The 27,042-nt window shown below is 38.9% G+C and overlaps 1 protein-coding gene across 5 annotated transcripts in view; it reads right to left on the reverse strand.

The window, feature by feature from the left end:
• SLC13A1 (solute carrier family 13 member 1) overlaps window positions 1–27,042 on the reverse strand; it is a 95,267-nt gene that overhangs the window by 49,669 nt on the left and 18,556 nt on the right. For 2 of the 5 annotated variants that reach the window (XM_081956714.1, XM_081956713.1), the window contains exons 1-2: window positions 24,197–24,239; window positions 3,854–3,978 (exon numbers count right to left, since the gene is read on the reverse strand). In XM_081956714.1, coding sequence (XP_081812840.1) covers window positions 3,854–3,978; window positions 24,197–24,227 — 156 coding nt within the window. In that variant the 5' untranslated portion in view covers window positions 24,228–24,239. Of the gene's footprint in view, window positions 1–3,853; window positions 3,979–4,131; window positions 4,256–4,294; window positions 4,313–24,196; window positions 24,240–27,042 lie in introns of those variants that run through there. The other 3 variants (XM_081956717.1, XM_081956716.1, XM_081956715.1) reach the window with 3 other exon arrangements.

Raw genomic sequence — 27,042 nt, forward strand, 5'->3', positions numbered from 1 at the left:
AATAAAACTGCCACAGTCACTGACCAGGATGGCAGTTGACAGCTTCTCAGCAATCAAATTTTGTTGTAGAATTTCATGGAATCAAAAATGTACTCATTAACATTTTTAATGTCTGACAAGTCACTTGATTACATTGCCAGATAAAAAGCCACTCTTGCCCAGTGAACAAGCTGCTGATATCTGCTTAGTTTAATATTCTGTCATCAGAAGGTGTTAAATAGAAAAAGGTTGCGTTCATATGCAATCTCTGTACTGTTTTCCTAATGCCTACGCTGCATTATTGGCAACTGCATCCTCTATTGGTACCATGGTCTTCATGTATCAATCACAGATGCACATAAAACTTACCATAGAAGGGATTGATCAATTCATATTGAAAGCATCTAATGCATTAAAAAAAAATCAATACCTGCTGAATGCCACCTCCCAGCAACCACCATACAATGGCCCATAGAGGTCGCACTTTGTTTTGAAATCAAACAATCAAGTGGAAGGCAATTTAAGATATCAAAAAAAGAGAAAGGCTGATGAGTAAACTCTCCAGAGAAGAGGTATGTAGGAGAAGCATGAAGACAATACAATACAATACAATGGCAGAGTTGGAAGGGACCTTGGAGGTCTTCTAGTCCAACCCCCTGCCTAGGCAGGAAACCCTATACCATTTCAGACAGATGGCTATCCAACATCTTCTTAAAGACTTCCAGTGTTGGGGCATTCACAACTTCTGGAGGCAAGCTGTTCCACTGATTAATTGTTCTAACTGTCAGGAAATTTCTCCTCAGTTCTAAGTTGCTTCTTTCCCTGATTAGTTTCCACCCATTGCTTCTTGTTCTACCCTCAGGTGCCTTGGAGAATAGTTTGACTCCCTCTTCTTTGTGGCAACCCCTGAGATATTGGAACACTGCTATCATGTCTCCCCTAGTCCTTCTTTCTCTTAAGCTAAACATACCCAGTTCCTGCAACCGTTCTTCATATGTTTTAGTCTCCAGTCCCCTAATCATCTTTGTTGCTCTTCTCTGCACTCTTTCTAGAGTCTCCACATCTTTTTTCACATCGTGGCGACCAGAACTGAATGCAGTATTCCAAGTGTGGCCTTACCAAGGCATTATAAAGTGGTATTAACACTTCACGTGATCTTAATTCTATCCCTCTGTTGATGCAGCCTAGAATTGTGTTGGCTTTTTGGGCAGCTGCTGCACACTGCTGGCTCATATTTAAATGGTTGTCCACTAGGACTCCAAGATCCCTTTCACAGTTACTACTACTGAGCAAGGTACCACCTATACTGTACCTGTGCATTCCATTTTTTTTTCATTTTCCATTTTTAGTTAAACAAATTTAGTTTAGTTTAGTTTATTGTCATTGCACATCATACATGAAATTAAATGCCATCTTCTGTGTACATTATAACTATAAAAATAAAACCACAAACACACATCCTTCACATGCTATATAATTGAAATTGAAAACCCGATATTGAATTAATATTGCACTGTACCATAAAATTTTATATAGTTACTGCTCTGGATAGAAGCTGTTTTTCAGCCTATTTGTCCTTGTTTTTAATTATCCTGTACCGTCTGCCAGATGGTAATAGTTCAAAAAAAAGGGTGCCCAGGGTGAGATGTATCTTTAAGAATGTTTTGAACTTTCTTAAGGCAGAGGGAGCTATAAAGCTCTTCCAAAGAGGGGAGAGGGCCACCAATGATCCTCTGGGCAATGACATTAATCTTCTGGAGCATTGTTTCAAAGGAAAATAAAACATGGTCCAAGAAAGAATGCTTAAAGTTTGCATATATCCCCAAGGAAGGTCATTGGGCTTACCTGATACTTTTTTATGAATACAAATATTACAAACTAGAATTTAACAAATTCAGATTAATGAAAATGTCTTATTTGGGGGACGAAGGGTTCGAATGGTATTTCCCTGTCATACTTTAAAATTCTGCCATGTCTGAATGTGGAAACTAGGAATCAGGGTAGAGGATATCCACTGGAGTATATGATAGCAATTTAAAAATTATTTTCATCTTTTTATCAATTTCAGTCTATTAAGACAGCCTTACTGAATTTTATACTTTCAAAATGAGGGGTCCTCTCTGTAAGTTTTTCCCCCAGTCCTGTTGCCTTAGCCGTAATTTGAAACTTCCATAGTAATTTCTATCTACAACTAAACATACTTTAGGTTTGTGACAAGGCTGAAAAACAGCTTCTATCCAGAGCAGTAGCTATATAAAATTTTATGGTATAGTGCAATATTAATGCAATATCAGGTTTTCAATTTCAATTATATAGCATGTGAATTTGTGCTTAATCTAATAAAAAGCCTTGAAAGCCAGAGTGGCAGTGTTTACCAGTCAGAAGAATGGCACAACATCAACATCAAAAAGAAACTTTAACACTGCAAGTGATAATGTTTGAAATTCAAAAAATATTAGAAGTATCAGAGAGAATTGAGGAAAAACTGGAAAATCTAGAGCATATAACAGCAAAATATGATGGAGAATCTCAATTGGAAAAAGTGGCGGCTAGAGTCCTAAAAATTGAAGAGAAAAACGAGCACAAAGACAAGAAATTTGTTGACATCTACAGTGAATGGAGTGTGGTTAGAAATGCAGAGAGTGGAACATGAAAAGAGGAGCTGGATGGCCAGGAACTCTACTCCAGATGGCAAGGTACAGAAGAAGAAAAAAGAGAAGAATTGATGGATTTAAGGAGAGAAATCTTATCAGAAGCACCATTGATGACCAAAGATATGCTGATTAAAGAAACAGATGGAGGATATCGAAATTATATAAAAGATGCAACAAGCAATGAGCTGCGAAGAGAAGTCCGCACAAATATTATTAAGGGAATAATCAGAAGATTAATTCCACAAATGGCAAAAGACATAAGATTGCATGATTACTGGAAAGATACAGGTTGATATATGAAAGCTTATAATGAAAAAATAGTTAAACTTAGTTAAATTTAGAGCATTATGTAAAAAATGAAGTGATAATGGATATGTTTAAAAAAATAATAACAGTGATAATAATATATATACCTATTTCCCTGGCTCAGCTGATAAAGGAGGAGAGCCTGTGGCATAGTGGCTAAGACTCCTGCCTAATATGTAATACAGCCCAGGTTCAAATCCCAGTAAGGGTATGGCTAGCTGATGAGAGCTAAATAGCTCAAAATGGATCTATACTAGTCTCCCTTTATTTATTTATCAGCACAAATACAACACAAATATAAAAAGGCAACATTAACAATAAAAATATGGTTTTCTGCCTGGATGGTTTTCTGTGATGAGCCGAAGGTGACTATGAAAGGAAAATTAGAAATTTTGTTATGACATAAAACTAATAATAAAAAATTGAATTGAATCTACTTAAACTTTGAGTATTATGTAAAAAAATGTTATGATAATGGACATAGTCAAATAAATGTTTGATAATGATAATAATACTAAGATTTACAAATCATATCGGCTTGAAATGCCAACATACTAAAACATAAAGATATATGTAATTCACAGTCTCTAGGATTTTTGTGAGGAGCTGAGATTTCAAAAGAGATGAAATATTTCGTCTGATGACTTCTCAGTTCATCCATCAAAATCACATTAAGAAAAATAAAAAAGAGCCTTGATCATTTTCAAGTCCCATACATTATAATGTTGTATGGAATTTCACTCTGAGATCAATAGAGCATAAAATATCGGAAGTCAGTGATACAGCCAAGTAAAATAATTCAACGTCAATATACAGCCCAGCCTTTCCCAATCAATGCATCTCACTATGCAGGCCATGCCAGGTGCAGTCAAGCATATCTAAACAGCTGAAAAAGCGCTGCCTTTCTCACTTACTTTTGTTCTGATGATGAGAGGCAGTGGAAGCAGTAGAAGGGGAGTAAGAACAATGAGAAAGAATCTGCGATAGACCAAAAGTTCTCGGATCGTCTTCATTGTCCTGAGTTGGCGACTTAGCTTTTCTGTAGAAAAATAATAAAAAAGAAAATTGATTGAGCTTTAAATAGATGTATCTGATTAATATTTCTCTAAACTGTCACCTTTAGTCGTTGCAACAGAGCTTTGGCCAAGCCAAGTTAAAAATAAATCTTGTTCTTTATTGTTACAGTGTTTACATTAACATGTGAGATAAGAAGTGCATTCTCCAGTGAAGATTCTGCGTTTGTTCTTTCGCTTTTAAGATAAAAGCGTTCCTTTCTGTACTGTACTGTTTTAATCAGGACTTTCTCTGCATTAGAATGGCTCTGAGAAGCTCCTTCATTCAAAACTTTAACCTACTTTGAAGAGTGATTGTTCTGAAGCAGACCTCACTGTCGACCTCACCCCATTCTTAAGCGGTCTGTAAGGGGCGTGCATAAATGCACCAATGTGCCTACTGTCCCTGCCCTTACGTTTCTTTTTATTTGTATCCATTTCATGTATCCAAAATCACGTTTATATGTACATATGTTGTCTAATACATGCTTGAAGAAATAAATAAATAAAAGAAAAATAAAAAGGTTTTACTTGCAGCCCTTTAAACCTACAGTACTTTGGTTAGCCTCATAAACTTAGATTGAAACACTGATAAACATAAAAATAAATGCTTGGAACAATTGTTTCATATTTATGGATTGGTGGTGCCAGATATCTATCGATACTGCATGAACTGAGAGACAATTTAAGTAAATGCAGTGGTGGAATCCTACCAGTTTAACAATGGGTTCGGTGATTGCATGCTTCCCAGCTGATCATCGGAACTACTGGTTCGCCTGAACTGGTCCGAACCAGTAGAATCCCACCCCTGAGTATATGGTTTTTGGATGAGATGTGAGTTCCTACCGGTCCGGACCGGTTCAGCTGAGTAGGTAGTAACTTGGCTGGCCACACCCCCGAACTGGTTCTATCGGCAGCACCATAGATGCCACCACCTTGTTTTTTGCTTCTGTGCATGCGCAGAAGCATTTTTTACTACTCCGCTTGTGCATGTAGTGCGCATCAAGCATGTGCATGCCCAAAACATGTCCCTGAGCAAACCAACAGTAACAGAAGCCAGAACCCCTGATTCCATAGCAACCTATGGAATTTGTAAGGGGGGGGGGAAAGGGTTTAGAAGAAGAGTGTGGCCAAATTACCTAAAGCCAACTTTCTAAATGCTTTGCAAGGCCAGTAGGCCAGATGTCACTTGTGAATTATGTAGAGCAAATGTAGAGATGTTAGTCTCCCCAGACCTTTGAAGCATATATTCAGCTGTACAGAAACAAATTATGATGATTTATAGGATCTAAGTGATTGTTCACTGAACCACATTTGTACTTAGTAAATCTCAATTGCCTGATTCATCAAAGCAATAAAGTGGGGAGGAATGCCGTTTTTTTGGTAGTTGACAGCTGCACTTTAAAAATATAGCAGGATTTTTTGAGGGGTTAACCATGACAAAGTGACATCATGAAATCACTATAGTAATTGAGCCAGAATTTTGGTCTTTACATTTTTTCTTGAGGGTGGGCTGGGGGTGCTTGATGGTAAATGTGTAGTAAAATGAAACCTAATTGAGGCTTGATACACTTATTTTACAATTTTAAGTTTTTAAAAATCCAGATGAATTTTAAATGCAGGTTACGTTTTCTGTATCGCTGTTACAATTATGTACTTATCTGAATTTTTATATGCCAGATCTAGTGGTCCTATCCTTTACAAAATAGCAAAAAAAAAAAAAAAAAAAAACCCACCCTGTCCTACAGGAAATTTATATATTTGTTTTATTTCTAAACTTTTCTTCCAGGAGAATCCAGAACAATTTGCAGGAAAATATTTTTCAAAAGCTTTAAAGAAAATCATTGCAATAAAAAGATTTTTTAAAAAAACAATACATGCAGAAAATATGTCAAAGTAATTTGTTAAAAAATAGGAACACAAAATATTGTAATAGGCAAATCATCTTCTGGCTCCCTGAAATGTTTATGTGAACAGAACAAAACAAAGCGAAACAAAGCAAAAAAGAAAAGAATGACAGAGTTGGAAGGGACCTGAAGGTCTTCTAGTCCAATCCCTTGCTCAAGCAAAAGACCCTATACCATTTCAGATAAATGCATGTTCAATCTCTTGTTAAAAATCTGTTTTTTTGCCTGAAGAATGTGGCTTGCTTTGAAATATTTCCATAGTTCTACTTGTAAATGATCAAGGTTTTAGTTACAGAACAAGAGATTTGATAGGGCTATTAAATTCAAATTAAATCTCAGTAGCAAATAGAAAGCAAGCACTATTGTGCTAGGATAGATCGGATGTGGTAGCAGACGGTTTAACTTTTACGAGTACTAATTTCCAGGATTACAAAAACATGATCGCTATAAGTATAATTATAAATGTTATTTTATGGTTATAAAATAATTGTCCTCTTTCTATAATCTATCCTGTCTACTCATCAAAATATTTACAAACTCTTAATGCCAAATCTTTCCTTCTTTTTGCGTATATAATAATTTTGCTGTAGTTATCATGTACAAAGTTCCATCATTCTTTTCCAACTTTGCCATTGAATTCCAAAACAAAACCTCAATTTTATATTAATCTTTGAAATCCCTAAATCAACATAAGTATTTGAATCCAAAATTTTATAGCTTTGTTTACACATGAAACACACATGATTTTTTAATTTTTTTTATTTTATTTTCAAGATTTATAGACCGCCCCCTCTCCCCGAAGGGACTCGGGGCGGTGTACAGGCATCTCATTAAAAACCAGATACAAAAAATAAATACCCTTAAATACCCTTAAAATCGAATTAAACCTAACAGCTGTACAGGATAATAAAAGTTAAAAATCAACCTAAAAACTAACCCCTAAAAATTTAAAAATGCAGACTTGAGGGACTAAACTGGGATCAGGCCAGGCCGGCTAAATTGAACAGGTGGGTTTTAAGCTTCTTACGGAAGGAGCGGAGATCGGTGGTGGTTCTGATATCAGGGGGGAGGTCATTCCAGAGGGTCGGGCCCATCACAGAGAAGGCCCTACTCCTGGGCGTCGCCCGCTGGCACTGCCTAGTGGACGGCACCCGGAGGAGTCCCTCTCTGTGAGAGCGGATCAGCCGAAGGGATGTATGGGGCAGGATAAAATGTCCCTGCTTGTTTTTCACATTTGAAACAGAAATTTGAAGTGCCTTTATTCATGCTAGTCAATTTCTTTGATGACATGCATAATGATTCTCTTTAAGATAATAATATAATGTGAATTTTAATATTTCATCCGTATATTTTCTGTTTCCTATATATATTATAACAAAAAAATTAGCCCCCTTGTTCTTTTGTTTCAAATTTCAATAAAAGTTTATACATCGTATTGTCTGAAACTAAAATTCTAGGCAAGATATTCATTTTTACCACAAAAATTCTCCTCAGCAATGACAATTATAATTTCCCCCCAACTTAATACATCTTTTTATATTTCATTCCATGTCTCAATATAGTTATTGAGCCCCTCCAGAGTTGACCTGTTGGAGACATTGGCAGCATATACATTTGATTAATTAAATTATTCTGAAATAACATGCAGTACAATTCATATGTATTACAGTGATATCCGGATATTTCACTGTTTTCAATTTTAAAACCAATTGTATTCATCAATTCTATTTGATCTGTTATTTTCACATTTTTTCTCAATTCCTCATCCTGATACCTGCTAATGCACCAAATTCTTTTAATTGGCTCATTAATATTTTAATTCACTTTATAGATCCAATTTCTAGATCCAATAACAAGCCATCTGCAAAAGCCCTCAACTAATAAGATTCTTCTTTTACTTTTTACACTCACAATCCTCTCATCTTGACTTATATCTCTAGTACTTCAAGAACCAAAATAAATGAGAGAATAGTGCAGACATCCCTGTTTTTTTCCTTCTTGTATTATATGGTTTTGTTAAATCTCCATTAACAATTATTTGTGTTTTCTGTGAAGTGTAAATTGATCTCACCCATTTTATATATGGGTAGTCCTCAACTGACAACAGTTCATTTTGTGACGGTTTGAAGTTACAATGGCACTGAAAAAAGTGACTTACGACCATTTTTCACTCTTACAACCATTGCAGCATCCTCATGTTCACCTAATCGAAATTCAGATGCTTGTCAACTGACTCATGTTTATGACAATTGCCTATGTCCCAAGGTCATGTGATTACCCTTTGTGGCCTTCTGACAAGCAAAGTAAACAGGGAAGCCAGATTCACTTAACAACTGTGTTACTAACTTAACAATTGTGTTGCTTCTCTCAACAACTGTGGTAAGAACGTTCGTATAATGGGCCAAAACTACTTAACAACTGTTTCACTTAACAACAGAAAATTTGGCTTCAACTGTGATCATAAATCAAGTATTAGCCATAGCCCTCTCCAAAATTTGTATCTTTCAAATAAACAAAGAAGCTCAATTCAAATTACCAAAGCCCTTCTCTGCATCTAAGAAGATCAAAATCAATGTAACTTGTTTTTCCTTATGTTTTTCCAAATATTCAAAAATATTTTTAACATTGTCCTTTATCTTTGAAGTAAAAACCAATGCTCATTCTCATGAATAAATTCTTGCAAATTTATATGCAGTCTATCAACTAAATTGATTCAGAAATTTGATTTTGCATCAATATCCTGGGACATGTATATTTGCCTTCATTCATGAAGGAGAACAACTCAATGGTCACTAATCAATAATGATACAGGCCTATGGTTTCTTCTATAAGTGAAATCTTGCCCCTTTTTGGGTACAAATGCTTGGTATCTTTTGGGTACAAGTGATTGGTAACTCTCTGGCATTATTGTGCATCATATCTGTGCTACTGAAAAATCGTTCAGATTATGCAATTTAGCGTAAGTTGTCAGCATTTCTTGAGTGGAACTCTTTATCAGCTAAGTTCTGAAATACCGATAGTATGGTGTTCATTTTTTCTACCAGGCCAATAAAACCATCTAGTTGTTCAATATAATGATAATTTTCAACATATGTAATTTTCCTTTAACTGGTACCATCTAGAATTATTCAAGTTCAATTGGTAATCTCTAATCTATGTTGAAATACAGTAGTATCAGAACAGTAATGTTCTGCGAGGTAAGGCTTGGAGCTATGAAAATTGGGCTCACATCCCATTTGTTTTTTTAACTTTTTTGAGGCCTCATGGGGATGCTCTTGCCCTGGTTGCAAATTATTACCCATCCATACCTCAAAAAGATACTTCTATTTGGGAGGCTAAGAGAATGTATACTGTATTCTAGGTAAGATTCCCAGATTTTTTAAAAATACGAAATAATTCATTATTGGTCCATTCATTTAAAGCTTATTTACTTCTGGCTTTGATTCAAGTTAATTCAGCAGTGTGTACAATTCAATGTCAGTTTATTCCCATGGTGTCCTTAGCTTTTCAGACTATTTTCCTCTTATGAGTCAGATGCACTTCACCTGGCAATTGTACCTTGCAGAATCAGCTTTGTTGCAGACATCAAACTTTGGATCATCCCACCAGTTAATCTAGATTGTTTTAATTGTGCTGTAAATGTGCAACTTCACTGACTCTTTGCCGACCATGTCAGCTGATGTAATTTCCTCTCATATTGACGAACTCCATACATGGGGCAGAAAAAGTACAGCAGTGCATACAAATCAGACGGGGGGGGGGGGGAGTTAATTAATCCTATTCATTTCTATTTCAACCTGGGTAACTATTTGCTTGCACTGCAGTACTTTATAATGTCCCAGAGAGATCAAAGGTTGATAAAATTAATAGCTTAATCAGGTTAACTATTAAGGACAAATCCCAATATTGCATAATATAAATAACTACCCACTTGGGCATCACTGAATCTTCACATGAAGCTGTATTTTATTTTTCTGAAGATCTTTTTGTTTGGAGGCACATTTTAATAGATCAGCAGTCTCTGAAGGCTCATGAATCCTTTATAGAATCAGCTTCTTTCAGAGATGAGATTAAAAGCTTATCCTCTTGAGGATCTGTCTGAATTTGGCAATTTAGGGCTCCCAATCAATGTATTTGGCTCATTCTGTAGATTTTAGCCATGTGATCACATATAATACAATTTTCTTGGCAATAGCTTCTCAACTATGAGATTTCTATCCAGCTAATAATATCCCGGTAAGATAAATTGCTAATGGAACTTGTAGAAATAGGCATTGTTGGAAAGGGCTGCACAGATGTACTGCTATCTCAATGCAGTTGGATGCAAGAAGGGCCAATCAGGTATCATGACTCTTCATTTTAAGGATTGTCCAATTCTTCCGTTGGCTCATCATTCTTTTCCTGGCACTCACCCACAAAGGTTAAGTGGGTTCTTTGTTTTGTTGTCTTCTAATGAATGCATGAGTTGCTTCAGGCTTTCAAATCAAGACCTTATTATGGCCTTTGGGCCAGAGATCATTGTGTTACTACAGTGGAACTTTCCTACAATTTCATTCAGGATTCTGGATTCTGACTTAAAGAGAAAGTTTGGTTTGTTGTTATGAGTGTGACTCATAGTAGGTTTTGGAAACCTGGACATTTCCTTTCCTTTCCTTTCCTTCTTCCATTCAGGGATATGAGATGAAACATATCCTCTTGGGGATCTTTCTGAAGGCATCCCAAACAGATGGCTCAGAATTCTGATGTACTATAAAGCAGTCTTGCCCAATGGTCTGAAAAAGGGTTAACTTCAAAGTAGTTTGCAGAAATCATCACATTTTTTTTTGTTACTAGAAATAACAGATAAACATTTGCATTAAATAAACCCATGGCTCATAAGATTATGGGCTGGTTACTAAAATTAGATTCCTGTTACACTGAAGATATGAAAAATCTAATACACTGCCTCTATCAATTTAAGTTATTGGCAAAATAATTTGACAATGAAAGGACATTCCATATATCTTTTGAGGCCTTAGATAAAGATGTCCAGGTTTTTCTCCTTACTTTCTGTTAGATTGGGTAATGGATAGGCAGACACAGGCTTAACGGTAATAACAACAGCTCTTTTTTTAAGTACAACAAGTGAGAACAATCCAGCGAAGGTTGAGTCTGACAGCAGCCCTTTTATAGGGAGCTGTCAGACCCTTCAACCAATAGGATTAAACCTCTGTTCCCGCCAGAACAAAGGACCTTGGTGAAAACCACTGTAGTTAGAACAAGTATCTAACACTTTCCAATTGAGTTGTTTTAGTAGCTATCTCAGTGAATGAACTCAACAATTTATTTCATAACAACTCTCTCAACCTAATTTGGATTCAACAGTATTTATTTGGGCTGTCAAAATGTAAAGGAAAATGAATGGATTCCTTTTCATTATGTCTTCTTTCTCCGAGACACAGAGTGGATTCTTTGTTATAAGATTATAATTTGTGATCATAGAATATAAAAACACAGCATATGGTGGGGAAATGTTAAGCATTAACCTTTTTAGCAATTATTTCTTAAAATAAATATAGTAGAATTCTTTTGTGACTAATTTCTAATCAACAATATACCCTGTTTCCCTGAAAATAAGACCTCCCCAGATAATAAGCACAATTGGGCTTTTGAGCACATGCACTAAAATAAGCCCTCCCCCAAAAATAAGCCCTCCCCAAAAATATTGCAACACAACAGCAGCCATATGGTGACCACGCTCACCGCCTCCTGCACCTCAAAAATAATAAGACCTCCCAAAAATAAGGCCAAGTGCTTATTTCGGGGGTCAAAAGAAAATAAGATCCTGTCTTATTTTTGGGGAAACCCGGTACTGATCACCAACTGGACAATTCTGGTAATTCCTCTGTCCACATTTAAATATTATTTTTATGTACCACTTGTTTTTATTCTCCTTTTGCTTGCTTCTTTTTCAAGAAAAAAGAATAGAGGTCGACCCCGAGGCCACTCTCTTGTGGGGTGCCGCAGGGGTCGGTCCTCTCGCCCCTTTTGTTCAACGCATATGTGAAGCCGCTGGGTGAGATCATCCGTGGTTTTGGGGTTGAGTACCATCTGTACGCTGATGATACTCAGTTGTACATCTCAACCCCAAGCCACCCCAACGAGGCTGTCGAAGTGATGTCCTGGTGTTTGGAAGCCGTCGGGGTCTGGATGGGGGACAACAGACTCAAACTCAACCCCTCCAAGACCGAGTGGCTGTGGGTACCGGCACCTCGGTTCAGCCAGCTGACTCCATCGCTGGCCATAGGGGGCGAACAACTGTCCCCCGTGGAGCGGGCGCGCAATTTGGGCGTCCTCCTCGATGCCCGGCTGTCAATGGAGGACCATGTGGCAGCCGTGGCAAGGGGGGCGTTCCACCAGGTCCGCCTGGTGCGCCAATTGCGCCCCCTACTGGACCAGAGTGCCCTGCGCACGGTCACTCATGCGCTGGTGACGTCTCGCCTGGACTACTGCAATGCCCTCTACATGGGGCTTCCCTTGGGACGCGCCCGAAGACTGCAGCTAGTCCAGAACGCAGCCGCGCGGGTAGTCATGGGGAGTACTAGGTACTCCCACGTAACACCTCTCCTGCGCGAGCTGCACTGGCTGCCTGTGGTCTTTCGGGTGCGTTTCAAGGTTCTGATCACCATCTTTAAAGCGCTCCATGGCATAGGGCCTAGTTACCTGCGGGATCGCATCCTCCCACATACATCCCTGCGGCCAATCCGCTCTCACAGGGAGGGCCTTCTCCTGGTGCCGTCCACGAGGCAATGCCAACGGGCGACACCGAGGGGTAGGGCCTTCTCTGTGATGGGCCCAACCCTCTGGAATGACCTCCCCCCCCCGATATTAGAACCATTACTGACCTCCGCTCCTTCCGACAGAAACTGAAGACACACCTGTTCCGACTGGCTGGTTTGGCATAATTTTAACGTCTACCTCCTGGCATACACATTCTTACTGGTTTTTAGAGGGATAGTGTTTTAAATTTAACCTGATATTTTAAACTTTTGTATTGATTTATTTATTAGCTGTACAGTTTGAGCATATTTTATCCTCCTCTTATACATGTATTTATATAGTTATTTCTATGTTTTAATCTGTTGTATTTTAATACGGACTGTACACCGCCCCGAGTCCCTTTCGGGAGAGGGGGCGGTATATAAACGCTAATAATAATAATAATAATAATAATAATAATAATAATAATAATAAAAAAAAAATATTTTTTAAAAATCAAAGGAAAAAATATTCTGACATCATGGAAAGGGTGACATGCCTTAGGGAAAACTATAAGTAAGTACAGAAAGGAACCACTTTTCTATGCAAATGAAAGTACCTACGTATATATAATAATGATGCCTGGAGTTTGTTTGATGCAGTAGAATAATTATATAATTATATGGCTTGTATATAGAGAATTCTCTGCCAACAAAGTAGATTAACACATCCTGTTCCAGAATTGTTTACAGAACGATGCATTTTAAAAAAACTCTTAAATATTTCTTCTACCAATTAACACCATCTATGTTTGACATCCAACCATTTTATGACTATTGCCTCAACAATACTGTGTTTCCCCCAAATAAGACCCACTCTTATATTTTGGGGAGCTCCAAAATAAGCACCAAAGCATATTTTGGGGGATGCCTTATTTTTTCCATGTATGCGAGGTCCACTTCTTCTCCTTGCTCACAGCTACAACAGGGCAGGAGGCTGCATGGCATGGCAGTCCCTCTACCGTGCAGTGCAACTGCCATGCATGTTCCGCACTGGTTTACCTCAGGGCCCCCTCAACCAGGCCATTCGCATCCCGACACCTGCCTCACCTCACCTCATGTTGGCGGCACTGCAAGCAATCAGAAAGAATAGACAGGTGGCCAGCTGCACGGGTTCTCAAGTAGGGCTTATTTTGTGGGTAGGGCTTATATTAGGCACATAAATAAAATCATGCTGGGGCTTCTTTTCGGGATAGGTCTTATTTTCAGGGAAACATGGAAGTAGCATTATTATTTCACCCCTACCAAACCAGACTTTGCTCTTCAAACGTGCTTGATTTTGCCCACAAACTATTTACTACATGTTCTCACAGTGAAATGTTACAGATTTGTTTGGTAAATTCACCACCTTCAGCATAGGAGATGAGAAATTTCCTGACAGTTAGAACAATTAATCAGTGGAACAGCTTGCCTCCAGAAGTTGTGAATGCCCCAACACTGGAAGTCTTTAAGAAGATGTTGGAGAGCCATTTGTCTGAAATGGTATAAGGTTTCCTGCCTAGGCAGGGAGTTGGACTAGAAGACCTCCAAGGTCCCTTCCAACTCTACTATTGTATTGTATTGTATTGTTTCAACATACTTGCTCATAATGTTCACTCAGATAGAGTCTTTAATCCTGAAAAAATTACCCTGTGGTAAGACGGGTGGCCAATAAATACAATAAACAAGCAAACAATTAATTAAATAAATTAATATATTTCAACAAGTCAATAAATCGCTTAAGGTGGAGCCCGTGCTGCTCTTTGAGCTTGATTGTTTTCTTGCAGATGTTTCATTACCCAACTAGGTAACATAATCAGTGCTAGAAAAGGGTGAGATTTGCTGTCTGTTTATATATGGTAGTTTGCTCTGTCAGTGTTGGTGGGAATGTTCCGGGTAGTTAATTAAGTCATCGTTAACTATTTAATTGTTTGAGTTGGTGGTCCCTTGATAGGGGGTATTAATCTTGGTGTTAATCTCTGTTCATCTGGGCATTGGTTGCTGGCAAGGAGGTGTTGTGGTCTTTTAGATTTTTAATTCTCTCTTTTGAATGGTATGTAGATGATGTTTATTTATATATGTCTGTTGATAGCTGATTTGTCTTGAGTGCTAGGCTGCATTTGGTTAAATGTGGTTGTCTGTCTATGTGTTAAAGAATTTTCATCATGTATTCTGACTGCTAGTTGGTATTTATGGATATGATCTGCTAGTCTTCTGCCTGTTTGTCCTATATAGTGGCTGTTACAGTCCTTACACTGTATGGTTATACTTTTTCTGTTTTCCTCTGGGGTACCTGGACCACAACACCTCCTTACCAACAATATGTAAAAGATAAAGGTTCCCCTCACACATATGTGCTAGTAGTTCCTGACTCTAGGGGGCAGTCCTCATCTCCGTTTCAAAGCCAAAGAGCCAGCGCTGACCGAAGATGTCTCCGTGGTCATGTGGCTAGCATGACTAAATGCTGAAGGAGCACGGAACACGGTTACCTTCCCACTAAAAGTGGTTCCTATTTTTCTACTTGCATTTTTTACCTGCTTTCGAATTGCTAGGTTGGCAGAAGCTGGGACAAGTAATGGGAGCTCACTCCGTTACGTGGTGCTAGGGATTCGAACCGCCAACCTGCCGACCTTTCTGATCGACAAGCTCAGCATCTTAGCCTGTGTCCCTATTACCAACAATAACATCCAGATAAAATGAAAGAGATTTCCTATTTTTTCGGAATAAATTTTGATGATATTATTCTACCAAATTTAAGCACATAATTCTACTGCCTTGCAAAGAGAAAACCATTTTTTTTAATATAAATTAAAATGGGTGGTTTTTGAAACCTTCTCATGGTATTGTTTATAGTCCTGCCTTATGTATGAATGCCAGGTGGGTAACTTTGGGTCAATAAATCTATCTCAGCCCAACTTACTTCACAGGGTTATTGTGGGAAAAACAAAAGGAAAAAAGTATTAGATATGTTCTGTGACCTGAATTATTTATAAAAATAAAGGTGGGATTAAAAAAAAGCAAAGATTGGTTTATGCTTATTTTGACAATTTTACTGTGGCCATGAATGAGATAATTTAATAATCATCAAAAATTGATACTTAGCATGTTTAGAAATATGTTGAATTTTAACTATAATAGTATTAGTTTTCAGAGCTTGTTTTTGAGCTGCCATTGTTGTTATCTCCATTTCTTTTTTAAATGTTCCAAGTTTCAGTCCCAACCTTGCCAGATTTTGATCTACCTTTCCTTCACTATCAAGCATAAAGTGGATTGGTTTGCTTTTCCAGCAATCCTTGAATTTTAATTATGTCTTTGTTGAATTCTGATTAGTTTTTGCTTTCTTCAGGAGCCTTTTTTAATATAAACTCCCATAACTACTGGGCTTCCCCGAAAATACGACATGTCCTCATAATACAGCCATGCCACATTTTTCTGGTGGGCAAAAATATAAGCCCCCCCCCCCCACATATAAGCTCCCTAGACAACCCCCCATCTCCGGCCAGACAGAGCGCCGCTCACCAATCTAGCAGTATCCCGAAGGTGCCAAGCCACGGGAACCAGGGGGAAGGCAAAAGTGATCGTGTTGCTTGGCACCTATGGGATACCGCTAGTTTGGTGAGCAGTGCTGTGCCCAGCTGAAGAGCGGGTTGCCGGGCAGCTGTTCTTTTGCGAGCGGGCTCCCAAAGAGCTGGGCACAGCCTCATGGACGAATGGCTGTGTTGCGCTGTCACAGTAGTGCAACACAATAGCCATGAAGCGACCACGCTCATGAGCAGCCACCCAGCAAACCCCCTTTGCAGCCGGACACAGTACCATTCACTGATCTAGGGGTATCGCCAATCTGCGTGAGCACCTGTTTGCCACTGCCCGGCTCCCGCAACTTGGCGCCTTCCAAATGCCAGTGAATGGCGCTCTGCACGGCTGGAGAGGGGGGTTACATGAGCACCTGTTCCGCTCTTGCTCACCCACCTCCCAGCCTCATAATGCATGGCCCAGCTCTCATTACAGAGCCAGGGCACTTCCGCTGCCACCGCCGCCATCCCAGCCTGGCTTTTTCCGCGGCTTCCAACCCGAGTCTTTTGGCAGTGGCCATGCTGGGTGCATGCTCTATGGTTGTACGCTCTGCAGGCAGCTGGCCCACAACCATAGAGCGTGCACCCAGAGCAGCCACTGCCGAACAGGAACTCACGCAGTTTGGCGATATCCCTAGGTCAGTGAATGGTGCTGTGCCCAGCTGCAAAGGGGGCTTGTCGGGTGGCTGCTTGTGAGCATGGTCACTTCATGGCTGTTGTGTTGCGGTGCTGCAACAGCGCAACACTGCCATTCCTCATGAGGCTGTGCCCCGTTCTTGGGGAGCCCACTCGCAAGAGAGCAGCCGCCCGGCAACCCCAAAACAATAAACCCTCCCCCCATATTTTGTAGGTAAAAAGAAAATAAGACCCTGCCGTATTTTCGCGGAAACACGGTACAGCTTGCATACATTTAGAATGATTAGATGAGTTTTAGTTTCAATTGTCCTCTATATAAAATATGTGAAAGATGTGATGTATGGTCATTCATTTCCTTGCTTTCTAATCAAGTTTTCCAATTCAGCCTGGATCCAGTCAGTCCTCTTGTAGAAGATCTAATTACAGGGACAGCCTAAGTATTTATTGATTTAACAATATTTCCAACATTTAGTTTAGATTTTAATTTTTAGGACTGCTTCATATACATTTATCTAGTAGCCATTATAACTTGATTGATCAATAATCAGAAACTTCCATTAATTCTAAGCATTTGTATCATACTTCAGGTGCCAGGTGTCTCACATTTTCATTTGTTAGGGGTAGGTCATCTTAGTTTATAATCATGGCTCTTTTAAATGCCAAACTAGCCCATTTATCCAGTCTGAATTTTATTCCTATGTCTTCACTAAATATATGGAGAATGTCCAACAGAGATTCACTGCCAGCTTTTGATTTCCTGTGTAGTTTTAGGTAATCCATATAAAGAAACGGTTCATTTTGAAACTTTGCTTTTGTGCCTTGGAATCCACAATTATTGCCCATATAATGAGTTTCTTTGAGATTTACTTTTATTAAGTGTCTCTCCTTTACCATGATGTTTGTTTTCTATAAAGCTGTTAATATTTCCAGGAATCTTCTAATATTTCAATTTATTATAAAACTTTCCAGACATTTTCAAAGTCTAGGAGCTAGAGGCATATATAAACTGAGTCAAACACCTTTTTGTAGGCTATTAAGGCTATAAAAAGGTTGTTTTTTTTTCTTTTTAAGGATAATTTTGTGAATCAGTAGCTAGCTTTCCATGCCACACAAATCTTTGCAAATCTCTTTTTGTTCCACTAAGAAAATTGTATTGTTGTTTGAAAAAGCAGACTGTAGATTTGCTGTGATTCTAGTAAACAGTCTGAATGTTATAGTCAGGCAAGTTATCAACCTATAATTTCCAGGTGTCCGTTCCTCTCCCTTGGTTTTTTGTACTACAAGGGTTCTACCAAATGCCATCAACTATTCATTGTTGTTTGCAAAAGGTCATTCAAGTATGCTGTTAGTCTGCAGTATAGGCTTCTCAGATGTTTAACCCACAAGCCATGTAGATCATCTTTTTTCTGTCTTATTTCACAATCTTTCTGCTCTGCATTTCTGTGTTTATCACATCTTTCATTTTCTTTCATTATCCTGTCCCCCCATCCCTTGTGCTTTTTTTCTTGTGTTTTCTATCATTTCCCCTTTTAATATTCATCTTTTTTTTCCTATATCAGGATTTGAAGGTACTTTTAATATTTTATAATCATCTCTGAAACATTTACAGAACAAATGTTATTTAATCCCATGGTATTTTACTTGATTTTGTTTCATATCATTAACTTCTCTGTGCTATTATTAGCTCACCTATTCTGAGATTTCTACAATGGACTTGGTAGCATAGATGCAGTGGTGGTATTCAGCAGGTTCTGACCAGTTCTGGATAACTGGTAGCAGACATTTTGAGTAGTTCGGAGAACCAGTAAATACCATCTCTGATTGGCCCCGCCCCATCTATTCTCTGCCTCCTGAGTCCCAGCTGATCGGAAGGAAATGGAGTGGAGAGGGAATGGGGATTTTGCAGAATCCTTCCCCTGCCATGCCCAGAAAGCCACACCATGCCATACCATGCCACACCCACCAAGCCACTCCCACAGAACCGGTAGTAAAAAAATGTGAATCCCACCACTGCATAGATGGCATATCATTTTATAAGGTTAAGCTCATGTGTTTCATTTTTGACAGAGGCTTGCTTTATACTCTTCAGATTGCTCAAATCTGCCCTTTTTTTTTTTTTTTTAAAGAACCCCTTCTGTTCCAAATGAATTTTCCACTCTGACTTTTGGTTAATAAATGCCTTTGGCATCCTTATTTTCCTTATTCTGTTGTTTCATGAGCAGTGGTGTATATTGTTTTGTTTCTTTAATAGATTCTGTTGGAATTGCTTGGAGTGCTGTGTTGATATGCAGAAGTCAACTCAAGTCTTTTGTTTGTATGTGTTTTAGTTGTTGTAATTGTATTCTTTTTGCTTCTTTCATTTGATTTTTTAGAATTTTCTCAGTCAATTCTATTTGCTGATTAGTTATTTGTAAAGCTACTATTTCCCAAACTGTCTGCTGTTGTAGATCCAAATTACATATTTCTATATTTGTGCAATTCCATTTATTTTTCATTGTCCAAAATTAAAATTATCTATAACTATAGCTTGTTCAAAGAGCAAAAATTATTGATTGCTTTCTGCTCAATTACTTCCAACTCAGTGTCAAAGAAAATCTTGCTTTCCAGAATTATGAATTCTATTATGAATGATGATTCATTAATAGTTTTACAGTAAAGGTTGAATCTGAGAATTTCTTCCCAAATTTGTAACAATTACTTTTGAAATCCCCTGTTTTAGATGTCAATATTGGTAGTAACATTCCATGATTTGTTTCCCAGTTTTGTTATTTTTTTCATGTCTGTTTATCTTCCTGTTGCTTTGCAATTTGTTGTTCAGCATAGAAACAATGCAAGGACCCAAATGTTCACTCTTGGCACTACTACACACAAGCTTACATCATGAATTTTATTTCCCTTTTGTTTCAGTCGTGGCGTATTTGTTACAAGTCAGATCATTTACAAAAACCTACACTGATAATGTAAAAGAATCCATTAGCTTCTATATCAGCAGTTCTTTTATAGTCTAATCCAGTGTTCTCCAAAGTGGCGAATGTTAACCTCCAAGGATCAATGGGACTATTGTTTATTATTCTAAGTTGTTATTCTTAGTACTATTAGTTAAAGTAGTATTTATTATTTCTATTTAAAAAGGGAATTGATTACCAATCTGAAAGGGATTGATCATGAAGGGATCAATGAGCTGAAAAATTTGGAGACCCCCTGGTCTAATTTAAGCTTATATTAGGCTCCAAAAACCAAAAGGACATTATATCAGAGGTGGTATTCAGCAGGTTCTGACCAGTTCTGGAGAATCAGTAGTGGAAATTTTGAGTAGCTCAGAGAACCAGTAAATACAACCTCTGACTGGCCCCGCCCCATCTTTTCTCTGCCTCCCAAGTCCCAGCTGATCCGGAGGGAATGGGGATTTTGCAGTATGCTTTCCCTGCTACGCCCACCAAGCCACACCCACCAAGCCATGGTATGCTCACCAAGCCACATCCACAGAACAGGTAGTAAAAAAAATTGAATCCCACCACAGCATTATATGATTCTTCCAGCATGTTTCTTTATTGTTACACACCTGTTCTGACCCCCCTTCCTCCTTTGCCCACACAGAACACACTCCGGAACAGTACAAGGGAATAAGGTTTATTGCACAAACAAACAGAAGGTTCCGTGGCAGTAAGCCACCAAAACAAAACTCACAAAAACAAAACACGAAAGCAGCTGTCCAGCTTGCTAGAATTCCAGACTAGAACTTCTGGCATAAGTCTTCTGTTGACTGCTGCAAAGGGCGTATGCACAGTCAACCCTTTTTATAACCTGGAGAGGAGCCTCCCAATCAGCAGCTGAGAGCTCTTACCGCCGATAATTACGCCCACGCTCCTTGCGTCTATGGGCGCGGCAGTAACGAGCGTCCAGGAACTCCCTGCTCAGTTCTGACTCACTGTCTCGTGACTCCTCCCCGCTGCTCCAAGGCATGGCATCGGGAGCCCCCCTCCTCTGGCTCTCACCGCTGCTCCATGCCTCAGGTGCCTCCTGGTGGCCAACCAGACTCTCCGATCCCTGCTCAGCATCGGAATCCTGTCCAGGGTCCCCCACCTCCTCTGGAGCCGACTCATAGGGACCCTCACTCTCGGAGTCTGGTGGCAGCGGCAACAGCGCCTGCTGGGCCACAACACACACCTATAGACAGAATTTTGCCAAACTGAGGCAGATTATTCCCTACATTAAACATATATTCTGGAAACCTTTAGGGAAGTGCTGCCTTCACCCTCTTTCTGTCACAAACTCCTTTTGTTTTGTTTTTAGTGACGGCGCTTCTAAGCTCCGTTTTCGTTGACAGAGGCACCACAAATTGGTCCTTTGCTATTTCCAGGGCTGCTCTGTGGGGCAGTTTTAAGCACCCTGCAGGCCAGGTCTGGCCCACGGGCCTTGAGTTTGACACCCTTGAACTATGTGAACTGAGCTACTTCTTACTCTTCCATAAAACAGCTCCTTCTACCTGGGAATAAAGACTACATTCCATCACATACTACTTTTGCACAGTGCTTGCAGAGTGCAGGATTTCTCACCCATTTTCATCGGAATTCCACTCTTTCTCTCACCATTTGTGATCAAACAAATTTAAAAGGACCAACAGCTCACATATTGGTCAATTCAGATGTAGAATAAGGCAAAAGAGGAGATAGACAGGAAAGAATGCAGTATATTCTTAATCAGATTCAGAAAACTGTACTTGTTTGAACATGTATGTTTGATAGAATAGTTTTCAGTTCTTCATTTAATTGGTTTCACTCAGATAACAAAACTATATTCTTTTTAAGTAATAGTTAATTGGGAAGGCAGCAGCCAACTTGGTGAATAAGAGCAATAATCTCCAGAGCTCAATATACTGTCCACTGACAGTGATCAGGCAAACATTAGTGTGAAATGAACATGCAGTTCATGATAACAATATATAATCAGTAATTGGAAATATAAATGTATTAATCTATTATCTTCAACACTACAGATTGCATGACTGGTTGCTTTGGCTAGATGCCAATGCTGACTATTCCCTTCATGTATTTTTGTAATCTTTCTTCAAAGAAGTTAATTATTGAAGTTAATTATTATCACATTATTGGCTAGCAGTAAGGTTAATTATATGTTTCAGAGAGCTAGTTTCTTCTGGGAGTAAGAGTAGCCATTCCAAAAGCAGATCTTATGGATGGAAAAACATGGCTATCCATACTTCAAATCCCCTTGTATTATTTAAAATAAAAGCTCAGTGCACATTCCGCTAAATTAGGCCTTCCATTTCTGGTTTGCTGAGTTGCAAAAAAAAAACCAGTTGGTCACTAACAGCAACAAAGAAATAGTTTTATCTACCTCTTACTGCTATCTAGTGGTTATTTGGATTTTTACAGCCCATGTCTGTAGCCCTAATCCAGGGGTCAGCAACCCGTGGCTCTGGAGCCACATGTGGCTCTTTCATCCTTCTGCTGCAGCTCCCTGTCACCGGTCAGCTCCACAATTGATAGGGCTTTCGGTTAGGACAGGTAGAGGAAAAAGGATGCCATGCTAGGAGCAGACTCTATGGTGGGGAAACTAGAATTCCAGTCAGCTCCAGAATTGAACCGGGGGCTTCCGGTTAGGACCTTTGTGGCTCTTTGAGTGTTTAAGGTTGCTGATCCCTGCCCCAATCTGAATGCACAAAGGCTCTACTCCTGGTTGCAAAATGTGTAGGAGGGCTACTTTACCACTTAGTGGAAGACACATGCATTCAGAAAATATATTCACGTTTCTGCTAAACTAACAGGATATTTCTAAACCACTATAGTGACTTGAATAGAAGACTAGTTTTTATCCCCTTAGTTTAACTTTATAGTGGAAAGGTTTGACTTTTACTGGAGGTTTTCAAGAAAAGCTATTTTTATGAAATGGTATAGGCCAGGGGTGTCAAACCCATGGCCCATGGACCAGATGCATCAAGCGCTGGCCACGCCACCTCTGGTTTAGCAAAGGGGGGAAAGTTGCAATGCATCACATGATGACAACATGATGCCCTGCGACCCGTCCACTCACACAGAGAGGGACTACTCCGGGTGCCGTCCTCCAGAGAGTGCCAGAGGGCAGCGCCCAGAAGTAGGGCCTTCTCTGTAGTGGGCCCCACCCTTTGGAATGACCTGCCCCCAGACATCAGAACTACAACCGACCTTTGCTCCTTCCGTATGAAGCTGAAAACCTACCTGTTTCGACTAGCTGACCTGGCATAACTCTACAACCTCCCCAGCCCAGGGCATTTTTAATTGTAATTTTAGTTTTTAAGGGTCAATTTCACTGGGGTTTTAACTTTTTAAGTATTGTAACTTATTTATTTATTCTTACCTCCTCTATACGCTATATAATACCTTTGTACGTCGCCCCGAGTCCCTGTGGGGAGAGGGGGCGACTAATAAGTTCAAGTAATAAATAAATAAATAATAAATGCCACAAGTTCAACACTCCTGGTATGGGGCCTTCTACCATGGGTAGGTGCTTGGAGCAGAAGACCTTCAAGGTTCCTTCTATGGTCTTTGTTCTTTTGGTGAGTTATATTAAATTCCAACTTAAAGCCAATGGGATTTTTTTTGGGGGGGGGCTGTATTTCAGGATGAAGCAACAACATTGGTGCTTCACAGATGTGTTGCAAGTCAAGTCTGTTTTTGGAAGATCAGTTGATGTAAATGGCTTGCTTGTTTCAGCGCTCTCTCAAGTTTACATCTATAGCTAATGCAAATCCCTAAACATAAACTTCTTAGATTTTTTTCCCCATGGTTACATAACAACTAAATCATATCAAAGCTGAGAGGGAGCTACATAATCTCACTGTTCAAATCATCTTCATGAAGAAGAAAGATATGTAGCTTACAAAACATTAGATTTGCACCCTTTTTTAAAATATTGGAGCAACATTAAATATCTTACTACCTATGAGCTGAAAAAGTGGTTACAACCTCACTTTATTTACTGATCCAAAAAAGTAGGAACTTAACACCTTTATAAATGACTTTATGTCCTTAAGGGAAAACCGGATTGGCATAAATCAGATACATAGCTTAGAAGAACACATCTACATATATTTACAAATCTACTTAATTTAAACATTTCTGTGTTCAGCGTAGGGCTTGTTCTCATACAAGTGAATAAACGACTCTAAAAGTTTTTCCTTAGATTCATTTCGACATTAGTGAATACTGAGTCTTGAAATGCCTGGTTAAAGCTAGATACAAAGTGGCTGGATAAAATTCCATTCTCCTGCTTTTATAGATGTTATGTCGTGGGTTTGCCTAAGAAGTTGCAACCTACCCATTTTTACTCCTGATAATTTGGTCATCATGCTTTTTTTTCAACATTTGGAGACATCAGATCATTAACAGATGGCAAATATTATTGAAGCAAAATCAATAAGTAATTTGTGTGGAAAGGAAGGAAGGGAGGGAGGGAGGGAGGGAGGGAGGGAGGGAGGGAGGGAGGGAGGGAGGGAGAGGGAGAGGGAGAGGGAGAGGGAGAGAAACTAAATAGTAAAAAGCAACTGTGATATAGAAGTTTCTATCAAGCCTCAAGCAAAAAATGATTGAGTAAATCTAGGAAGGTTAACAGGTAATCCTCACTTAATGACAGCTCTTTTAGTGACCATTTAAAGTTACAATGACACTGAAAAAGTAATGTTACAATCTGTCCTTGCACTTACAATTGTCTCATATCCCCCCACATTAATTTCCAGCACTTTGTAACAGCAGGAATTCACAACTGTCAATGTCCTGCAGTCATGCATTCACCATTTGTGTATTTCACAGCCAGATTACAACAAGCAGAGTCAATGGAGAAGCCAGCAATACAATTTCAAGGCGCAATCACGTGATGTCTCACTTAACAACCATGGCAGAAGCTGTAAGCCTGTCACAGTCATGTGATGTCTTGCTTCATTATCACGTTGCTTAGCAATGGATTTGGCCATCCCAATTATGGTTGTTAGGTGAAGACTATTTGCATGATATGTTCTTTCAATCAAAGGACCAGGTATAATATAAAATGGTCTGTTCTGGAGATCCTTTTCCAAAACACCTTGAGATAGGTTAAAACTATCCTAATTCCCAACCCAATTGCAAATGGCCAATGGCCACTCTAGTCTGCCAGGTACCCTATGTCGGAAGAACAGGCCTGCTTCATTTCCAAATTCTGCCATTCTTTGTCAATAAATTGGAGGGAAAAATAATTCTTACAGGCAGAAAGCTTAGTATTTCTTCTGAGACTTTTTTTTAAATAGGAAAGATATTATTCCAGAAAGCTGTTTGATTTAAAACAGATATGAACAAAGAAGTAAATTATATAAATCACTTAGGATTTATAAAAGCAGATACTTTTAGCAAGTAAATGTAAAAATATAATGAAGGCAGAAAGACAGACTTAGGAGAATAATACAATTTAGAGAAATCGTAATTAAGCAGTTAACAATACTGAATGAAATCTCTTCAACAACCATTCATTTTGGATTCAAAACAAAAAGATCAGCCCAAGTTTAAACGGAAGCAACTATTCATTTTATTTATTTATTGTCCATCTTACCTCAAGGCAACTTTTTACCTTGAGCAGTAATTTTTAAATAACCTTATTGCCATTGCTGTAGTATTTTTAACCAATATTTCACTTTACTTATCTGAATCTACTCAACAAAACTAGTTTCAGCTTCTCATAAATCCAAAAAAGCTGTTTTTATTAGCAATTAAGTTTCCTTAAGGCTTTTTTTTGAAAAGGGCAAGTCAGATCATGTTTAAACATGTAATGGGCCTCTTAACAGCAAGTATATCATTATGATCACCCTTTTTTAGATTTTTTACCAGGATTACAGTCTGCTAAACTATTCCCCCGATACACACAGAAGATTGGGTGGAGATTTTTACTGTTCTGGATCTCATATGAAGCTTAGCTCACGGTTTGTTTAACTGAACAGATCACAATTGGGCAGCCAACCTTTCAAAAGTCAAAAGATGAACTTTTTAGGTTGAAGAGTAAGGGTTGAAAGCTGGACTTAGTTAACAGTGCCGTGTGAATGTGTAGGGCCATTTTAGACATGTGGATCAGGGGTGGGTTGCTTCTGGCATTACTGCTTCACACGCTCTTTGTGCGTGTGCCCACCGCACATTGCTTGCGCATGCACAGTGGCCTGTTAATTGCTCAGTGCATGTGCAGAGCATTATAAAATGAGTAAAAAAAACATGCCGGCAATGGCATGGGTGACTGGAGAACCGGTTTGGGGGCATGGCCAGCCAGCCGGCCCTACCAGTTCAGCACCCCAGTCCCAATGTCCACTACTGGTTCACTCGAACCAATGCAAACCAGTAGTAATCCACCTCTGATGTGAATGGGGTTAGGATTTTCTATGGGTTCCTTTTCTTGGGGCTCGAGGGGATATTTTTGGTGTTTTTGTCTGACCATAAGCCACTAAATAAAGGCAAATAGGTAAAGTACACCTATTAAAATAAAATCACACAAAACCCCAGGAAAACCCCACAAAACCCCACACCTATTACAATGAAATCACCCAAAATCCTAGGAACCATTTGTACAAACTACTAGGTCATTCTATGAAGATCTGGGAATTGTGAAGCTGTTATTGTAAACACAGTAAGTATAAAACCATTCAAGGAAATGATAGTCCTGTTCACTCCATCCCAGTTAACTGAACATTTCAAATAGGGAAACAAAAATCTGACGCTGCAGCGTTCCGCACAACTATTTTAAACAATAATCTTCAGAAAACAAAGACCTGCCCACAAGAACAAATCAGATTAAACTAAACCATAAAGAAACATTAATGAAAGACACCTTGAATAAATATAACCAGATTCATTGGAAACTATGCAGAATTTTCAAGGGAGATGGTCACTAAACTAAGACTTAATCATAGGTGCTTATCATCATTCTTATACATCTTGGGTATATTTCCCAAGCACTTTGGAAGGCTAAGTGAGGTTGTGTGGAAACAAGGGAAGGGTTGTTTTTTTTTACATGAATTATTTTTTGACCCAAATTATATTTTGATCTCAATAATGTAAACTCTCCTAATCTGGGTGTTTTCAAGATGTAGGAACAAAAACTCTCAAAATTCACAGCATTGTTTGTGCTGATTGGTGAATTCTAGGAGATGCAAT

Source organism: Natrix helvetica (assembly GCF_964273705.1).
Source record: "Natrix helvetica genome assembly, chromosome: 6".
NCBI classification, from domain to species: Eukaryota; Metazoa; Chordata; class Lepidosauria; order Squamata; family Natricidae; genus Natrix; species Natrix helvetica.